This window comes from Artemia franciscana, chromosome 1, assembly GCF_032884065.1.
Source record: "Artemia franciscana chromosome 1, ASM3288406v1, whole genome shotgun sequence".
NCBI classification, from domain to species: Eukaryota; Metazoa; Arthropoda; class Branchiopoda; order Anostraca; family Artemiidae; genus Artemia; species Artemia franciscana.
In genome coordinates, this window is record NC_088863.1 from 21,300,272 (window position 1) to 21,319,314 (window position 19,043).

The window sequence follows — 19,043 nt, forward strand, 5'->3', positions numbered from 1 at the left end:
CTCAACAATTTTATTAATACAGCAAAATCTAGCATTTTCGATTACAATTTGAAATTTTTTTTTCAATATTCACATGAAAATTTCAGTAAGTATAAATAGAGATTGACTGGGATTCGCGCTTCTAATTTTTGAGTAGGGCAATTTCTTTCTCGGATACAGCTGGAATCTTAGCAACGAATCTTATTAGGCGATTCGAGGAATCAGGGATTACTTCACTGTTTAGCCAATGAACATACACTTATTGTGACGTTGCCCTATGTAATTTCAGATTTTGGATACAGTGCTTTTAGAGCTCTTATACATGTTGCATTTCATTGCATATTTCTAGCAAGTCTTTTTGTCGAGAAAAAAAACTAACAAGCCGGAAAAGGCCGCAAAAGGTTAAAGCCCTGCTGGAGAATGCCGGCCTTTCATGGGCATGGAATGAGGGTCAAGATCCCCAATGTCAACCGGACGATTTCCTTTGTGATTTTGAACTTCTTTGTGAACTTCTCTTTGAGAGTCAACTTCTAAATTCACGTTTAAAATTCAAGTTTTAGCCATCTTTCGGAAAAAAAAAAGAAATACAAAGGGACTGACAAATCTGGGTATTGGAATTTTACTTTTAATAGCAATACCCTGTTTCACTACACATATTACTTGAATGGTTTTTATGAACCATCTTTTACTTACGCATCATTACTGGTTTCAAAGTTAAAAAATAACTCACATTAAAGTCACTGCAGCTTCTTGTTTTCAGAATTTTCGTAATATAATATGTTTGCAATAGAATAAATGGGTAACCAAAGCATTCACGTAATCCTGGGGCCCACTGAACTCTCGTTGCCTAAAAGGAAAAACAAACATTTGTCAAAAATAAAATATATCATTGCCTCACGAAGCTGAATTTTGTTCTGACACACAACGGCCCCGTCATAACTGATGTAAAAAAAAAACAAAAAAAACTGAACTGTTTAAAGCAAATCGTTTCGCCGTCTCCGTTAAACGTGAATTACAAAAATGGAAACAATCGTTCACTAAAAATAGTTCAACATAGTCAGTGAACCATCAAACACACAAACTTCCAACAGGTAAACACGTGAAACATGGAACATGAACAGACACGAAACTGAACAAGAAATCAAATTTTTTCCTTAATGTAGTTCAACACCGCCAAAGAACCATCATAACGCACGAACTCCCAACAGCAAAACACGTGAAACACGGAACACGAACAAACACGAAATCGAACAAGAAACCGAAACTTCACTTAATATAGTTCAACACAGCCAAAGAACCATCATAACGTGCAAACTCCCAACAAGAAAACACGTGAAACGCGAACAAGAGCAAGGTGAAACACGATGTAAATACAATAACGTCCACATTAGAACGCAGGGATCGATATTTCGAGTTTCAATAGCCAGCTGACCAGACATTCTGTTCCTAAATTTTTAATCAAGACTGTCATCGGAGCATAATAAATTAACACTTATCAAAACAATACCTGTTTGGAAATATCTAACTTTAATTAGAACACAACTCAGTGTAGGTTTCTAAATAAGTCAAGTCGGGTTTGAAGGAAAATCTTAAACAAATTAATAAAGATAACCTAATTTTAGTTCTTGAGAAGCCTAAACATTGTTTAAAAAAAGTACTTTTATAGACTTTTTTTAAATAATTTCTTATACCACAAAACTTATAGACCGCAAAATTTCCATTTATAACTGTAATGAAAGTATTTTAAAAACGGCTAAAAATTTTTAATATATTTTTATTACAATTGTAAAGACACTTTTCAGAAAAGTTCCGCGGCCATCCTTCTCTAATTTTATATTTTATTGGTTTCTTTTTCATTTCATTGTTTCCATTGTTTCATGTTTAATTTTATTGTTTCCTTTTTTAATTTCATTGTTTCCATTGTTTCATTTTCAATTTTATTGTTTCTTTTTTTTATTTCATTGTTTCCTTTGTTTCATTTTTAATTTTATTGTTTCCTTTTTTCATTTCATTGTTTCATTTTTAATTTTATTGTTTCCTTTTTTCCTTTCATTGTTTCATTTTTAATTTTATTGTTTCCTTCCTACGTCTTTCCCACAGACTTAAATGAGAGTTATGATTCGGTACTTGTCAAAATATTTTCTCAATAAAGTCAAAAAGACAAAAAGGCTTGCGAATAGGTTTTTCGACTGTTCTTAGACTCATTAAGCACTTATCTTGAAAGTTAATTTGTCCTTTCTTACTTTTTGGAAATACAAGATAGTATTTTAGTGTTTTTATCAAACCGTTATTGCTACCAGGATTCAAACTGTTGAATTGTGACTGAGGATATAAAAAACAAAATAACAATTACCGGTTGTTTCAACCCTTATGTTTCTATATTCTTCAAGCTACAATCTTTCAAGCTTCTTAGAATAGAATCAACACAGTTCAGAGACTGTTAGATACACAAACCAATTCTACTTTGGAAGTAAAATGTCCAGAATAGACAACTTTTCTTTTTCAATATAAAAATATGCGCGGCACACAAACACTTAATGAGCTTTGGATAATATCATCCGCTGAAGGAAAACAAGTGTCAAACTAAAATCGTATACAAACACTTCACAAAATCTTCCCATGTTTAGCTAGAGTTTGGGCATTGAGTTTAGCACTATTGAAAATATTTTCCTCGAAAAACGTGTCATCTGGGAATGACCCTAGACCTACAATGGTCATCGGTTTCCCTGAACCCAACAACAAATTTGACATTCAAGAAAGGGTTGTCGGTACACCCCGGACAATGTACTATTTTATAATTCAAGTTTCAGTTCATTTTTGAAAGAGGGAAGTTTCTTGGCTGATTCATTGACAGTAGTAAGCCACTCCTCTCCGTCAGCTTACAGAGCCCTTTGTTCTCAATCTTCAACCCTTTCAAAATTGTCTTTCTATAGGCTATCCGATAGTATCCTGCAATGCCATACAATTGAAACCATTGTTGGAGGAGGAAAATTTGCAACTGATGGGGGATCTAAAATATATAAAATATTTACCTAAAGCACGTAGATATGAGTAATAGTTGTTATGAGATATCTAATATCTGTACAATGTTCTGGTAGCCCGTTAGCCCCAACATATAAGAAATGCACTTACCGATGTTAGAATTTATAAAAAGCATGTAATAAAAAGCTTTTAAATGAACCATTAAATATTTCTCTATGATGTTCTGGTAACCCTCTAACTTTGGTAGAAAAAAAAAGAAAAAATGAAGACACTTCAGCCCTACCAATGCAAAAAAAAGTGATTTCCCTGTTGTTGAAGGTGGAGGACTGTAATTCTTCTATACATGGTTTTGGACAACGTGGATTCCAATGATGTTCTTTTCATTTTGATCCGACGCCTTTTTTAGGGTTTCCAGCTTTTTTCAAAATCACCAAGTTTTCACAATCAACTTTTATTTTTAAGAATAACCAAAATAATAGTTACCATTCGTGATACAGTGTTAAATAAAATTTTTGCTCATTAGGCAGTTTTTTTTCCAAAACACATTTATAACTTTTGGTTACTATGGGGTGTGTTTCGCTCTTTACTAGGTTGCAGCTACTGCTGCAACCATGAATAGGTGAGTAAAAATTTCAATTTCCGCAAGGGGGAGAGAATTTCCGTTGGGGGAATTTCCCGGAAGGGTAGAAAATGCCTAGCACCATGCGACACATAGCTGGACGTCAAACTTTAATTTGAGTCTACCTTCTGCTTCTTGATTTCCGACCAGCACAAAAACCAGAATGGTTGAGGTTCTCTTGTCTCTAGACTACTGAACAAGTTTATGCTTTAGCATTGAGGTTTCCTCTTTAAGTAACAATGAACTGAATTCACCTTGCTTTGTTCTAAGGTCTTACTAGAAGTAAACCTTACTTGATCATCCCAAACTAGTCTAGCGAGAGACCTACTTGGATCAAGCCGCAGTCAAAATCATGAAAGAAGACCCTAATTTCCTAGAAATGAGCATTCCCATACGGGCGTCACTTTCAAATATGCCAATGCTACCCTGTATGGGGTGCTGAATTTTTGATTATGCATGAAAAATAAAGTGTAATTTATGCACCTTTGTTTGGAGGGGGGGATTTTTTCGACAAAAAGCTACTTGAAAGACATAATGAGATTGGCCTATGCTGCTCTGAGTTAAGGTAGTTTATGCTTTGTACCTGTCAAATGCTGATAACTTTAGACTGCAGTATTTTTCAAAATTCTTGAAAGACAAAATGCTTAAATCTAGTTAAAAGACAGAATCAATCAATCGATCAATATCTTTATTGCCGCAAAAAACACACAAGGGTCCAATATGGAGTAGATGAGAGGACACAAAAAAAAACAAAGAAGACACTCACAAAGAAATATATACTACAAAGAATAGATTCAAATATTTGAACAAATCGATTAATCAATATTTTTATTGCCCAAAAAAACACACAAGGGTTCAATATGGAGTAGATGAGAGGACAAAAAAACAAACAAAGAAGACACTCGCAAAAAAATATATACTAAAAAGAATAAATTCAAATATTTCTACTAACACATGGCAGGATGGATGCTGATTGTCCTATCAAGCTTAGAAAAGTAGCGACCGCGACGCTCTTCAACCAAGGTTACTGGCTCAGTTAACCCGTAGGCTGACACTAGTCTTTTGTTTCTAGCCCATAGGGAAATTAGGGAAACACATAGGGAACACATAACACAGGGGACACATAAGGAACCTATAACATAGGGAACACATAGGAAACATAGGGAAACACAAGAGAAATTTCGCGAAACGAAAAGATACAGATCTAAAAGTCTTTTCATCAGTAGCCGTAAACACATTCCAAAATGGAGTCAATGTGAGGACATGAGGCATCGCAAAAGCGTTATACACACGGCCAAGAATACGCCTGCTGTTGCTAGATTTGCAGCAAACTATCACACCAAACGCTTTTCTACGTTTCTCGCTTAGATGAGTGATAAGGAGAGCCCTTGTCGTTTTTACACTACCCCCTATATGGAGACCAAGATACTTAATAAAAACAGATAACTGAACACTCTGATTTCCTAACTGTACGAATCTAACATCACCGACAGATTTGCCGAAAGCAAGGACCTCGCTGTTCGAAGCATTAAAATTGAGACCGATTTCGGCATATTCCCTACTAAGCACAGAAAAATTTTCCTCCACAGACGATACATTTCTCCTTAAATTCAGGATTTCGTCAGCGTAATTGAGTATGGGAAGGTCTAAACCTTTCAAAATAAAACTAGTTCTAGCCTTTTTCTGGGGTGCAACCACACTATTATTATACAATAGTGACGAAGTTACTCCACCCTAGCATATTCCTTTCCAAACTCGAATTACGACTTAACTCATTACGTAGCCATGACAAGTAGGTTATTTCACGACAACACATAATCTTGCATACAGATTTTCAAATACCCGCACAACTGAGCGATTGAGACCTCGCTGCTGCGCACTATACAGCAAATGGGAATTTGCACAATAAAATCGTAAGCACGAGACACATCATAAGCCGCAAGGACGAGAAACTCACCACTTTTCTCTGTATCCATCAGAACGTTGGCAAGTATATAATGCACGTGTTCCCGACTATAGCCTTCCTTAAATCCAAACTGAGTGTCCGGAGTTGAACAAGCCTTATTTACGTCCTTAATCACTAATAACTCAGCAATTTACATAGAACAGAAGAAACTGTTATAGGTCTATAGGAACAACATTGCCGGTTATCTTTATCTTTTTCCGGAACAGGAGTCAATGTAACAACACAAAAAGAATCGGAGACAATACCAGAATTAAAAATGATTTGGTGAAACAAATGTAGATGCTGCAGCCACTTATCACTTGCATGTAATAAATGAAAACCACATAATTGATCATAACCACGCGAGAACTTTTTTCAAAGGTAAATGATAGCACTATAAACATCAGAGGCCGTGACTACGAAACCAATACCTGGTTCAGTATCAATTAGACTATCCACTAGTAGTGATTCATAGTGGGTTTCTAACACTGGATCAGGTGGAGAAAATTCTCTGTTGAAATAGTTGATCCAGTCACTCTCACTTGGAAGCTCTGAAGTGATACCTTTTGACTTTTTCCCCCCGATGAATCTCCAGATTTTATTTGGGTTAGTTGCAAGACGCTCGCTCCTGCAGTTAATAACCTCAGCTTTGTGATCAGCTTTGTGTCTTAGCAAAACGACGTTTCGTATATAACCGTATGTCATTAACGGTACCCGATTTCGGCCGATCGCAATCATTCCATATTTGGTGCCAAAACTTTGAAGATTTGCAACTTTCCTGTAAAGCCGGATTTATTGACCAGCCAGGTATCTCTGAACCCAGACGAACTTTACGTACAGGAACAGCACAACGCTCAGCACAACACATTGTATGTGTGATTTTACTAATAAATGTTGATCAGAAATTTTTTCTCCGACTCGATCAGTTCTGAGGATTGTTGCAACGGTTGGAACTTAATTTTATCAAGTGTGGCATCAATCCCTGCTTTATATATAACAGTATTAAGTTTCTTCCAGTCACATTTGAATTCCCACTTCCTTCTCTTTTCATCTTTTTAAAGAGAACATTATCAATAACAAAAGAGTGGGAGATTGGTAAATGATCCGATACCGATATACTGAAGTCAACATGGCTTGAGTCATTCGCAGTCACGCCGTTCGAGCAGAGCATGAAATCAAGCGAACTCGACAATCCGGAGTTACGCTTACGATATTATTTTTAATTCGGTTGAACAACAACTCACTATGTGTCATTAGATATTAAACATAATGAAGGTAAATTTTCTAATCTGTACTAATGCTGACAAAGAATAAACTAAGAGAAAATAAAAACAGAGATAAGGCCTTACTGAAAGGATTCCCTTCAAGATATATTTTTAGAAACCACATCTTTTACTAACATCAACTACAAAAAAATGACGTCACACTAAACATTGAAGAAATAATGTATTTGATGCCTTTTCCATGACGTCATGATAAAAAAAAGATGACGTCACAAGTCTATAAAAGAGAAAGCTCCCAGCACAATAACATCATTCATAAAAGTTATTTCTCAGTGAAAAGTTTGCCTCACTCCTTCAAAACCGTGATTCCATGAAAATATGTCTCTTCATCAACAGAAAATTGTAAATCCTTGGGACTTGGAGTATGCTCTAGAGAACCGAAATGTGATGGATAAAATAGCAGTGACGCCTGATAATACAAGCTCTAAAGTTAACAACAGTGATTTCTTTGCAGTGATTGCGTGCATTTTTGTCTGTGTTTCACTCTTATATCGTATTATTAGGATATCGCTTGATTCGGCTCAGCAAACCAGGAAAATATTCAAAGATATTGAGCCAACAGTTCCTAGATATGAAGCCCAAGTCATTACTGACCAACCAAAGACAGGTTTGTTGAAAGTTGAACATCCTGCTTATTTAAGGGCACTGGTTCATGACAAAGAGAAAGAGCAGTGTTTTCAGCAAAACGCCCCAGAATTCTATATCTTACAGACAGACGCGGAAAAGTTTCATAAACAGTATTCTCTGACTAGTACGGAACTTGGACAAGGTGCTTCTGGAAAAGTATTCTTAGCAACAAGAAACCACGATTTGAAAAAAGTAGCTGTAAAAAGGATAAATTTAAAGCCAGCTAACCTGATCAAATTAGGCTTTGGCCAAATATTACCAAAGGAAATATATTTTTTGAAAAAAGTTAGAGATATTGATGGTTGCGTAAAGTTAGTTGATTATTTTATTATCGGGGAGGAATGTTTGATTTTAACAGAATATCATGAGAACTCGGTAACATTGACTGATTTTATTAACAGCCATGAACAGCTGAGCGAAAATAGAGTCATACATCTTTTTGAACAAATATTATCTGTAGTTTCAAGACTGAAAATCGCTGGCATTGCGCATAGAGACTTGAAAGGTTGCAACATTCTTGTCGACAAGAATGAAAATATATTGGTTATTGACTTTGGATTAGCTACATCTTTGGATAAGGCAAATAGAAATGTGTGTGGCACTCGTGGTTACCTACCCCCAGAAGTTGACTTCTGTGTAGCCAAATACAGGATAGGACCGGCAACTACTTGGTCTCTAGGAATAATATTGGGATCACTCTTAATTGGCCGAGAACCATTCGATAACGGGCGATGTTCTTATAAAGCTAAACGCGTGATTGAATTGGAATTAAGAAAAAGGAATGCTTCAGGATTGGCTCGTAGTTTAGTCCGCAGGTGTTTGCAACTGACAAGAAAAAGCAGACCAAGCGTAAAAGAAATACTCAAAGATCCTTGGTTGAATTTAGGCACGTATGCCTAGTGTGAAGAGATATTTTGTATCGTTTTATCCAACTCTATTTTTCAAATAAAAATATTAAAAACGATATTTCTATTATTATGATTATAACGCATAGACAGAGCTTTCTCTGTGACCGAGATTTCCTGAATAAAAATTGATTTCTTCAGAATCTACCCGAATATTAACGTTTTAAAATGCAAAAATTTTGACGCAAAATTAAAATCGTTAAGTTCATCTCGATTTTCAGGGAGATTTCGGGGAGCTCAATTTTCACTCCCTAGGTAAAGAGCGAAGCGGGAACAATATGGTTTATTTTTGTTCAAAAGTGATTGGAGGGCCACCAAGAACCAACCCCTCTCCCAGGCACATGGGAGAGGTTTTTCCTTTCCCAAAGACAACCGATCAAAATTTTAAATATCCATCCTCAGCAGCATAGTCGAAAGGTCCAATAACTATGCCTTTGGGGATGATAACACCCCACAGCCCTTGGGACAAGGGCTGTAAGTCATACAATACGCTTGTTGTTTTGGAAAGGGGTTATGCTCGACCTTTGGTATTCAAAAAGACCAAGGGCATTCATTTGAAGCTTTAAGGAATTTTGAAGGAGTTTTTAAACTTAATCAAAATACACTAAGTGCATACGGGTTGTCAAAAGGGCGTATTTTAGAAATATCTGGAAGTATTAAGTTGAAACTTTCAGGGAACTATGAGGGGAATGATCAATTGACCCAAAAGGGAATATGTACACGCCACTACTACTACTTCAACTCTATTACTTTTCCTGCTACTGCTATTATGTTGGACCATAGGCTCAGCAGTGTCAAACATTCTACCAAGATTTAATTTTGTTATGCAATTAAAAAATTGGAACATTCCTCTCATTAAATTTTTTCCTTTCGTTCTAATTTGATACTTACCACTCAACGACTGCGTTCGAATATATTCGAGAAAACTAAGACGGTCAGTGTTCCCATTTATATATGTTAGTGCAAAAAATGGAATTTTGACGAAAACAGGGCATATAATTTTGTAACTGTAATAAATACAATTTTACCACTTTTAGTGTAAGTTTTGATGTTAGATTTTTGTATGGTTCTAAACTCCCAATCATAAATGAGGTCGTGAATGGAAAAAGTTTAAGACGTTCTGACTTTGAGCATTAAGTTGAAATTTTCAGTACATGCAGAGGGGGATTTCGAACCAACCAAAAGGTACTATATGCATACTGCTACTACCACTTCTACTGCTACTACTAATACTATTGTTCAGGCCAAAGATGTTAACAAGAAATTTTCAGGACACATTGAAGGGTATTTTGAATTAAATTGAAACAAACAATGAGTATGCAGGCTGTCAAAAAGGCGTATCGGCAGTATCTCGCGAACAGCTCAGAGAATTAGGTTGAAACTTTATAGGCATATTAAGGGGTATGTTGAAATAATATGATTAACGTACTATATTCATACTACTGCTATTACAACAAAAAACAGTAGTACAACTACTGCTACTCCTATTACCACTACTATTACCAAGGTTCATGGCATTAATGTGGAACTTTAATGGAATGTTCAATCAAGATACACTATGTGTAAGCAGATTATCGAAAGGGCATATCCAAAATATTTCACAAACTGGTTAAAGCATTGAGTTGAAACAATCAGGGCACGAGGAGGGGGTGTTGAACTAGAAAAAAGGCATAATATGAATACTATTACTACTATTACTACTGCTTTAACCAATACTACTTCCAATGCTCCAACAATTACTTGTGCTAAAATTACCACTTTTATTGCTAATGCTAAGGGCATTAGTAATACTTTCAGGAAATTGCGAGGATGGTGTCAAATTGAAACAAAACACACTATTTATATGTGGGTTTTAGCAATATCCCAGCAGCGCCTTAGGGTATTAGGCTGAAACTTCCAAGGCTACCAATATTCCTGCTACTTTTGCTGCTGCTTCTACTATTATTCACTGCTGCTTCAACTATTACTGCTATTATTCAGAAACTTTTGCGGGTAGTTTAGCTTTAAAACTAAATCAAAAGGCACTATCCGCATCCTGGTAGTCAATAAGACGTCTCAGCAATACCTCATGAACGATTGAGGGGTATTAAGTTGAAAATTTCAGGGCTACCACTCGTATTACTACTTCTGCTCTTGAAATTCAACTAAATCAAAAAGGTGTAATTGGACACAGGTTGTTAAAAGAGCATGGATACAAAATGTCTTAGGGACAGAAAAGGGTATTGAGTTTTATTTTTCAAGGAAACTTGAAGAGGCTTAAGACTAAGTCAAAATATACTATGTGTATTCAGATTGGCGTATATTATCAAAAACTGTAAAAAATATTGTCTAACACATAATTGGTGAACAAAAATATGAATTCTTATAGAGAAAAAACGAAAATATTTAAATTATTCTTTTCTTAACAAAAGAAATATTAAAATCGAAGAGAAATTAATCTTAAAAAAAAAACCAAAGTGAGCAGTAATAAAGTCAAATAACTTTCCAAACGTATAAGAACCATAAATCATCATCAATAAATAAATGAAACCCAAAACGAAGAGCAATTACAACAAATAACTGAGTCAAACTCAAAACGGACAAAAACTAAGAAGAATAGGGTTGATGTCCCAGACTCATCTAAATACCAGAACTTAAATTTTCTCTTTACCGAAAAGCAAAATACATTTTAGATATTTTCTATTTTTTTAACTTTAATAAATCCAAAATTATCAAGACTTTCAGTAATAAATATCAGCATAGGCTATATATTACATTTTCAATCCACATTCATTTGTTGTTGTTTATTTTCACCAATCTTGGTTATGATGGTGGTCTTTTATCTTTTTTTGATATTATGAGAAATACAAACAAGTGTAAGTTACAAAAGCGAAACATGAATAAAAATTGACAATAAAATTTAAATACGAAAAAATTTAAACATTTCGTCAGAATAACAAGCGTGTGAGGGTGGAAGCCCCAAGCCATTCTTTGAGGGAACCAAAGACCCGATCTGTATACCATAGAAACAACTTCTCCGGATATGGGTCTTCTGGTACGAGGGCTCTACACGGAAACTGCTCGCAGGACAAAGCTACTACTACTACTACTAATAACTCACTGCAGCACCAAGCCGCCTGAGGCCAACACAGCTACGCACGCTCCTCCTCCAACCTAATCTATTTAAAGCCTCCCTCTTTACACCCTCCCAGGAAGTTCCCATTTCCTTTAAATCCTTATTTATGACATCCTCCCAACCCAGACAAGGACGACCTGCTTTCCGTGTAGCCCCAGACGGTTGGCCAAAAAGGACAATCTTCGGTAATCTGTCATCCTTCATCCGTAGAACGTGGCCTAGCCATCTCAACCTTTCTTTCATTATAGCCCCAGAAAGCGGGATTGAACCACACTTTTCGTACAACCTACTGTTTGAAATACGGTCAGTCAGCCGGGTACCCAGAACAATCCGTAGGCAATTTCTCTGGAAAACATCTAGTAAATTTTCATCTGCTTTTCGGAGTGTCCATGCTTCAGAGCCATATTTGACCACTGTCATCACTGTAGCTTCCAATATTCTAATCTTGGTTTGTAGGCTTATCTTTCTATTCTTCCAAACTTTTTTTAACTGTGAAAAAACACCCTGAGCTTTAGCTATTCTACTTTTAACATCTTCACTGCTCCCACCATCTTTACTAATAATACTACCAAGGTAACTGAAGCTCCCAACCTGATCAATCTTTTCGTTACCTAAGGTCACCTGTTCATCTTCACTTATTCCTAACCTTAGTGACTTAGTCTTCTTAACATTAATTTTCAAGCCTATTTTAGCACCCTGAACTCGTAAAACCTCTAAAAATTCATTCATTTTGCTCACACTTTCATCTAATATGCTTAAATCATCAGCATAATCTAAGTCCAGGAGCGTTCTTCCTCCCCATTTGATTCCATGGTCTCCAATTGCCTTTCCTGTGCTCCTTAAGACGAAGTCCATCAAAATGATCCATATAAAGGGGGATAGAACACAACCCTGCTTAACTCCTGATTTAATACAAAACCAGTTGCTAACCTCATTTCCTACCTTAACCGCAGCAGTATTATTCTCGTACATAGCGCAAATCACTTTAATGTATTTTTCTGGTATACCATATAACGATAAGACCTTTGTTAACGCTGTTCTATCAACAGAATCGAAAGCTTGCTCATAATCGATAAAACTAAGGACCAAAGGTGTTTGACAACGAAGGGACTTCTCAATTATTAACCTAAGAGTGAAAACATGGTCGACACATCCTCTACCTTTTCTAAAACCGCATTGTTCTTCCCTTAAAACTTTGTCTACAGCATGTCTCAGTCTAAAAAGTATCATATTACTCAGTAATTTGCTACCTACAGAGACCAGACTAATGCCTCGATAATTCCGACATTCACTCTTGTCACCTTTCTTATACAGTGGTTTAATTAAGGTTTTCCTAAAATCATTGGGTACTTCCCCTTTTTCAAAAATCATGTTCATAATCTTCAGTAGCTTATTCCTAACCTCAGAGCCACCATATTTAAGGAACTCATTAATCATACTATCAGCACCTGGGGCCTTATTATTTTTTAATCCTTCTAGTACTGTCGCTAATTCTTCCTCACTAAACAAATCTTCCTTCACATCCAAGGTATCACAAACTTTTTCATTTTCATCTATATCTTTTCCTGCAACTGTATCTCGGTTTAGCACATTCTCAAAATGTTCCACCCATCTTTCTTTAACTTTTTCCTTATCACTAATTGTGACCCAATTTCTATCTTTAACTGGGACTAGTCCGGATCGGCTACTCCCTTTCAATTTATTAACATGCCAGTATAATATTTTACTATTATGCCGTCTAGCCGCATCTTCCAGATCCTCAGCAATTTTATCCATCGCCTCCATTTCACATCTCCTTAGTTCATATATTTTTGTCAATATTTGTTTATGGTAATCAGAGCAAACGTGCTTGCGCTAAAACGATTGCTCTTGCGCCTGCGCTAATATTCTCGGCTCTTGGACATATCATCTTGAAATGGAATGCATAAAGTACAAGATCAAAGACGTTCAAAGCACCATCAGTTACTTGACGAAATCAAGACCTTAGATACATAACCACTCCGAAGGAGGGAGGAGGGGCATGAGAAAAAAATGAAAGGTTTCTAATCAAAGTCCTTACACTACTAGATATTACTATTCCAACCAGCCCAACTACTTGGCCTTAGCATTTCACGAGACATGAACGACGTCAGAGGTTAGGATGACTGCTACTTGAAATAGAGTGGATTGGTTGTCGGATACGTTACACCAGTCAACCGTAAAAATGCAGGATAAGTGACATTAATTGCAAACCAAAAATCAAATTTTTTTCAAAAATGAAAACATATGGAATAGTGTGAAGAGAATGAAAAACCAATTATAGTAAAAAGGTAAAAGGAAATAGTGATTGTGAAATGTGGTTTCAGTCAAAAAGTTACGGTGTTGGCATTTCCTGTTATCTTTTGTGGATTACATCCGGAAAATTAGCGATAAACGGACAAGTTGAATAAGGGACGCTCAAACACAGTACAGACATTCATCTTTGTTATATGCTCATGGCGTAGCACCAGGGTTACGCATACCAGAGGCTGGGAATCATGTTCCCGAATATTATGAGCTGTGTATGTGGTTAGCACCCTAACTTCGACACCCTAACTTCATAAAATGAGGAATAGACAGGGTCCAGAATCGACCATATGCTTGATCCCAGCACTCAAAAGTCTAACATCTGGGTCACTAGCCCCTATATCCCTCACTAAAATCAATCACAGTAGTACAGTCCGTTTTAAAATATACATTCTTTTCATTTCCTTTACAAAACGTATTTTATAATTATAAAATAATATTATACATAATATTCGGCACATATATAATATTCATACATAATGTCATATAATAGCACATATATAATAATTATATATAATATTCAGCACAATATATTCAAGATAGGTAATAAAACTTAAAATTTAGATAAATTTAAATTCCCTACTTTTAATAATTCTTTCTATATTTATTTTGTTTATCAAATACAAGTATGTTTTATAATATAAGTTTCTAATTATAAAATATATTATAATTATATTAAAATTATAAAAACGCTATGAGGTAATATTACCAGTTAATTTATGTAAAAAAAAGAACTAAGATCCTCCAGGGACATTATTGCCGCATACGGTGTCGAATTGATATTTCGGTTGATGAATCTTTTCATATGGAAAAATGGCAAGCCTGCTGCCCGGCCTTACAGCAGCGAGGTTAGATTCTTGGGCCCCGTTTTATGAAACAGAGCATGGATCCATTGTTCTACCAGAGGATTCATTAAATTTAACAATAAACAAATTTTACTTACATGTGCGATGTTGTAGTAGAAGCAAACTAGAGCTAAAATGCCTCCAATGAAAGAGTCAGATAGCAACGATCCAAATTTGAATGTTACACCAGAGCACCATCCAGCAATTCCGAATATAGTAAATAAATAAAAGTACATCGGATTCATGGCCAAAATAGGTAAAGGTCCAAATCCCAAGTGGTCAGTCATATTAACCATTGTCAGAATAAATTTGTATGTCAAACCTAGAACGAACTATTATTACATTTACTGGGGCTCATACACAATATTAGTATGATGAGAAGGACCAATCAAGATAGTATCTGTTTCTGCCAAGAATTTTTTTTTATCAGGTTGCAAAAACCATTCTCAAAAATCCAAAAAAATCCTTAAAAACAGGTCAGTAAAAAAGGTCATAGCAAAAAGTAAAAAAAAAGAAAAAAAAATCAGTTCTAAAAATCATTTAAAACATAATAAAAAATTTCAGAAATCATAAAAAAAAAAACAGTAATAACAAAATTGTACTAAAGATGAAATAAGATGTTTTTGAGTTCATCTTGACTCAACAAGATCATATAAAGACAAATATTTATAGCTAATATATAAGACACTTTCTTTTTTTTTAAGAACTAACAAAGTCAAATGATTTAAAACTGAATCTTTAATTTAAAAAAGAGAATTGCTTCCACAAAGCGTAAACGTTCAGACAACAAAACACAAAACCTTAAAAGTGAGTTTTTAGCATAAAAATCAGAATTGGCGTAAAAATCGAACAGCAAATCATTCCTCAATAGCAAAGACTTGTTAATTAAATCAAATAAAATAAAAGTAAATTAGACACAGAAAATGAAAACACAGAGAAGTTTTAGCAAAAATAACTCGTATACGAATAATATTCTCACTAATCTAGGAGTTGTCTTTTCACATTCAGGTCGCAAAACTAAAAAAAAAATAACACTGATGAACAGTTTTATGCCATTTGCGGTTGTTAGTTATTTTTCAGACCGGATCATTTTCTTTTCCTTGGACAATCTTTTCTGATTTTTCTGATTTTCCCTTCTGATTTTTCATATTCCCTAGCGGATATAATTAATGTATCTGTCAAATTAACAATTGTAAAACTCTTTACATGTTTGTTGATGCTAACTTTTATTGGAACCCATTTTTAGTTGTTCACCCCCTCCCTCCCTCTCTCTCTCTCTCTCTCTTTCTCTCTCTCTCTCTCTCTCTCTCTCCCTCTCTCTCTCTCCCCCTCTCTCTCTCTCCCCCCTCTCTCTCTCCCCCCTCTCTCTCTCCCCCCCTCTCTCTCTCTCTCTCCCCCCTCTCTCTCTCTCCCCCCTCTCTCTCTCTCCCCCCTCTCTCTCTCTCCCCCCTCTCTCTCTCTCCCCCCTCTCTCTCTCTCCCCCCTCTCTCTCTCTCCCCCCTCTCCCCCTCTTCCTCTCTCTCCCCCTCTCCCTCTCTCTCCCCCTCCCTCTGTCCCTCTCTCTTTATTTCCCCCCAGATAACAGTAAAAAACGGACTGTTATGCATTGATTTAGAATATCGATCTGTTTTTGTTTTAAGGTTATTGGAGGGGAAACAAAAAGTTATGAGGTTTCTTATTTACTCTTCTAAAAATTTACAATTACGGAGATACAGCTTTTTGATACCCGAGTGACAATATGCCTAAGGGCTGAAAACAACAGTAATATACAAATATAAAAACAAAGATAAAGCATTATGGGTTGTGGTCATTAATCTTTGTGTTGTGACGAACTAAAGGTGAAAATAAATTAGAAGTATTGACAAAATAAAAAGAATAGACTACCTCAGGATAAATATTGAACCTTTCAAACGAGTTAATTGTTGTGCCATACTCGGACTTGTTATCCTTCAACAGAGCCCGAAACGCGGAGGAAACGCCAGTAGAACTTACAACTTCTTTGTAAAAAGAATAATAAAATCCCTAGAAAAAAATCAGAAATGCTAAAGCACCTTAGTAAAAACTGAGAATTGACCTGATCACCAGATTCAGAACAAAAACTAAGGTAGGAGGAAAAAAATAAAAGCACATACCAACAATTTATTTTAGATATTCTGCTTAGATTCCTAACTTAGGGCATGAATTCTCGTAGATGTTTGGTAAAATTAAAAAAAAATCAATTTTTGGAAGGCAAGCATAAAATTATGCTTGCTTTGTTGCTGCTTTAGAAATACAAATAAGGAACAAAATATTGGATTCATTCTCAAATCAAAAACGAATACAAAAAATATAGGATTTTGAAGGCTGTGATCACACCATCTTTTTTTATCTGAGGTAATAGTACAGAAATCAAATAGATGTATGTTTGCTAACTTCAAAGATTGATTAGCCTTTGTACTCCAGAATGTTTCTATGAATAGCCCTTTTGATCAAAATATTTCGAATTTTTATATTTGCTGCCTTTTTAACCTTTTCTTTACTTGAATACTTTTTTTCGATCACATGTCTAGTACATTATATGAAAAAGAACTTTCTAAACAAAGCGTTTGTTCCCGAAAATTCAATAATACTTCCCTGGTGCCTGACACCTAATTGGCTCAAATTTCAACATAATTGGCTTAAATTGTCTGAACTTCAATTTGTCAGACTAAAACAAGAACTCTAAACAATCTCTCACATAAAGTCAAAACGACAATCCTAAAGAACACTACAGAAACATGGGACTCTGAAAGACTCTGGAGCTTTGAGTATCCTTCAAATCCTCCTTTACAAAATAGTAATATTTGAATATGACAATGCTTGACCAAAAGCGCGTCCCTAGGTGGCGGATAGGGGGACAGCATAAAGATGTGTAGGGTGCCTCCATGGGAGGTGCGGACCAAGAGGGGGCCTAGTTCCTGGGGTCCATAATAGAGACTGGGGCACCCTCACCCGGGGGCAGGAAATAAGCGCGGAGGAGGAAGAAGGTCCTCGACTGTGCGCTCAGCAGGGCCTACCGGTGTGTGAACACGTCCCGTGAGTTACAAGCTCTGTCCCAGCAATGGGTTAAATTGCATAGTGACGCAGAACACAATCGTAGGACGATCCTCTATAGGAGGACAACTGCGACAGGGCACAAGATTCAAATGTATGGACAACGGTCTCTGCAAAGGGCTACCTCAACTCTGTTCAGGGTACCCGCAAAGACTAGGTACCTTGCGGTCAACTCTATTCCCCTTGAGGAGTGGCGCTTCTCAAGGAAATTATAGCCTAGTAAACGACCAGCATTTGCACTGGATTCTGATTAATGGATATTTCTTCTGGGTTTGGTCTGTTTTGGAGGTTTTTTTTGGCTAAAAAACCACTTCTTGGATGATTTGCCTACTATGGGTTGTCTCCTCGTAGTAGCATAATATTTTATAAGTGAATATATAATGAGTCAGAGGTAATAGGCTTGAGATTGTCGGTATAGGATTTCAACTCTTGTTGATAGAAGAGCATCGTCAAGTGCTGAAAACCATGTTGCAACCAAGTTGTGCCCAGCATTAAACAAAACCTCAATTCAACTCAAGGTTCCAGGGACTTTTTGCTGTTCAGTTTTAAGCCGTCTTTAGCGCTTCTGTGTAGGCTTGAGACGATGTGTTGGTCCCCGTCCTGCACCTCTTCTGGGATCATTGCTTTTCCTGGCATCAAAATAGTTTCAACGATTTAAAGAATATGAAATTTACAACTTGGAATGCTACGACGTTGAAAAATAACTACCGTACCGATATTTTGACTGACGAATTTGGACACCTCGAGCTGAACTTATTTGGAGTTTCAGAAACTTATATCTCAGGGATATGAAACTTGAAATTAAGTGATAAAAAAGTTATTTACTCAGCCGGGAAGGATGGGGTACATAGGAAGGGGTATATGGTAAATAAAGAAGCTGTTAAGACCTGTTTAGGCTGAAAGGTATTAATGATAGAATGCCAATCGCTCATTTTATGACTAAAAACCGTAGAGTATCTGTAATAGTAGTATATACCCCTGTAGAACCGACTGACGGAGATAGTGGTGAATCCAGCGAATTTTACTTACAGTTATAACAACAATTGGGGAGGGTCCCAGGTGGAAATATGGTATTTTTATTGGAGATTTTAACGCCCAGGTCAGTGGAAACAGGGATAGATATGAATAGAGAACAGTAATGGCTATCGACGGCTGCAATTTTGTAGGTATAACAATCTAGTTATGACCAAGATAGTATTTGGTCGAAAAATGGCTTATAAGTTAACATGGTATCAAACAGTTCGTGGTAACGAACTGTAGTAAGGAGCGACCCGGCTCAATAGTAAACGAAACTCGAAAAATCGGAATTTTGATGCTAAAAGATACATCAAAAGAATTGGATTTTT

General features: G+C 36.1%; 2 protein-coding genes across 5 annotated transcripts in view; one reads left to right on the forward strand and one right to left on the reverse strand.

Moving 5' to 3' along the window:
• The window catches only part of LOC136026849 (protein C-mannosyl-transferase DPY19L1-like), a 67,682-nt gene that overhangs the window by 33,673 nt on the left and 14,966 nt on the right, over window positions 1–19,043 (reverse strand). For all 4 annotated transcript variants that reach the window (XM_065703593.1, XM_065703569.1, XM_065703577.1 and 1 more), the window contains 3 exons: window positions 16,510–16,647; window positions 14,724–14,957; window positions 710–826 (listed from right to left, as the gene is read on the reverse strand). In XM_065703593.1, coding sequence (XP_065559665.1) covers window positions 710–826; window positions 14,724–14,957; window positions 16,510–16,647 — 489 coding nt within the window. The remainder of the gene's footprint in view (window positions 1–709; window positions 827–14,723; window positions 14,958–16,509; window positions 16,648–19,043) is intronic.
• LOC136026865 (serine/threonine-protein kinase pim-2-like) lies at window positions 7,047–8,399 on the forward strand. The gene has a single exon (XM_065703609.1). The coding sequence runs from the start codon at window positions 7,127–7,129 to the stop codon at window positions 8,333–8,335; it is 1,209 nt and encodes a 402-aa protein (XP_065559681.1). The 5' UTR covers window positions 7,047–7,126; the 3' UTR covers window positions 8,336–8,399.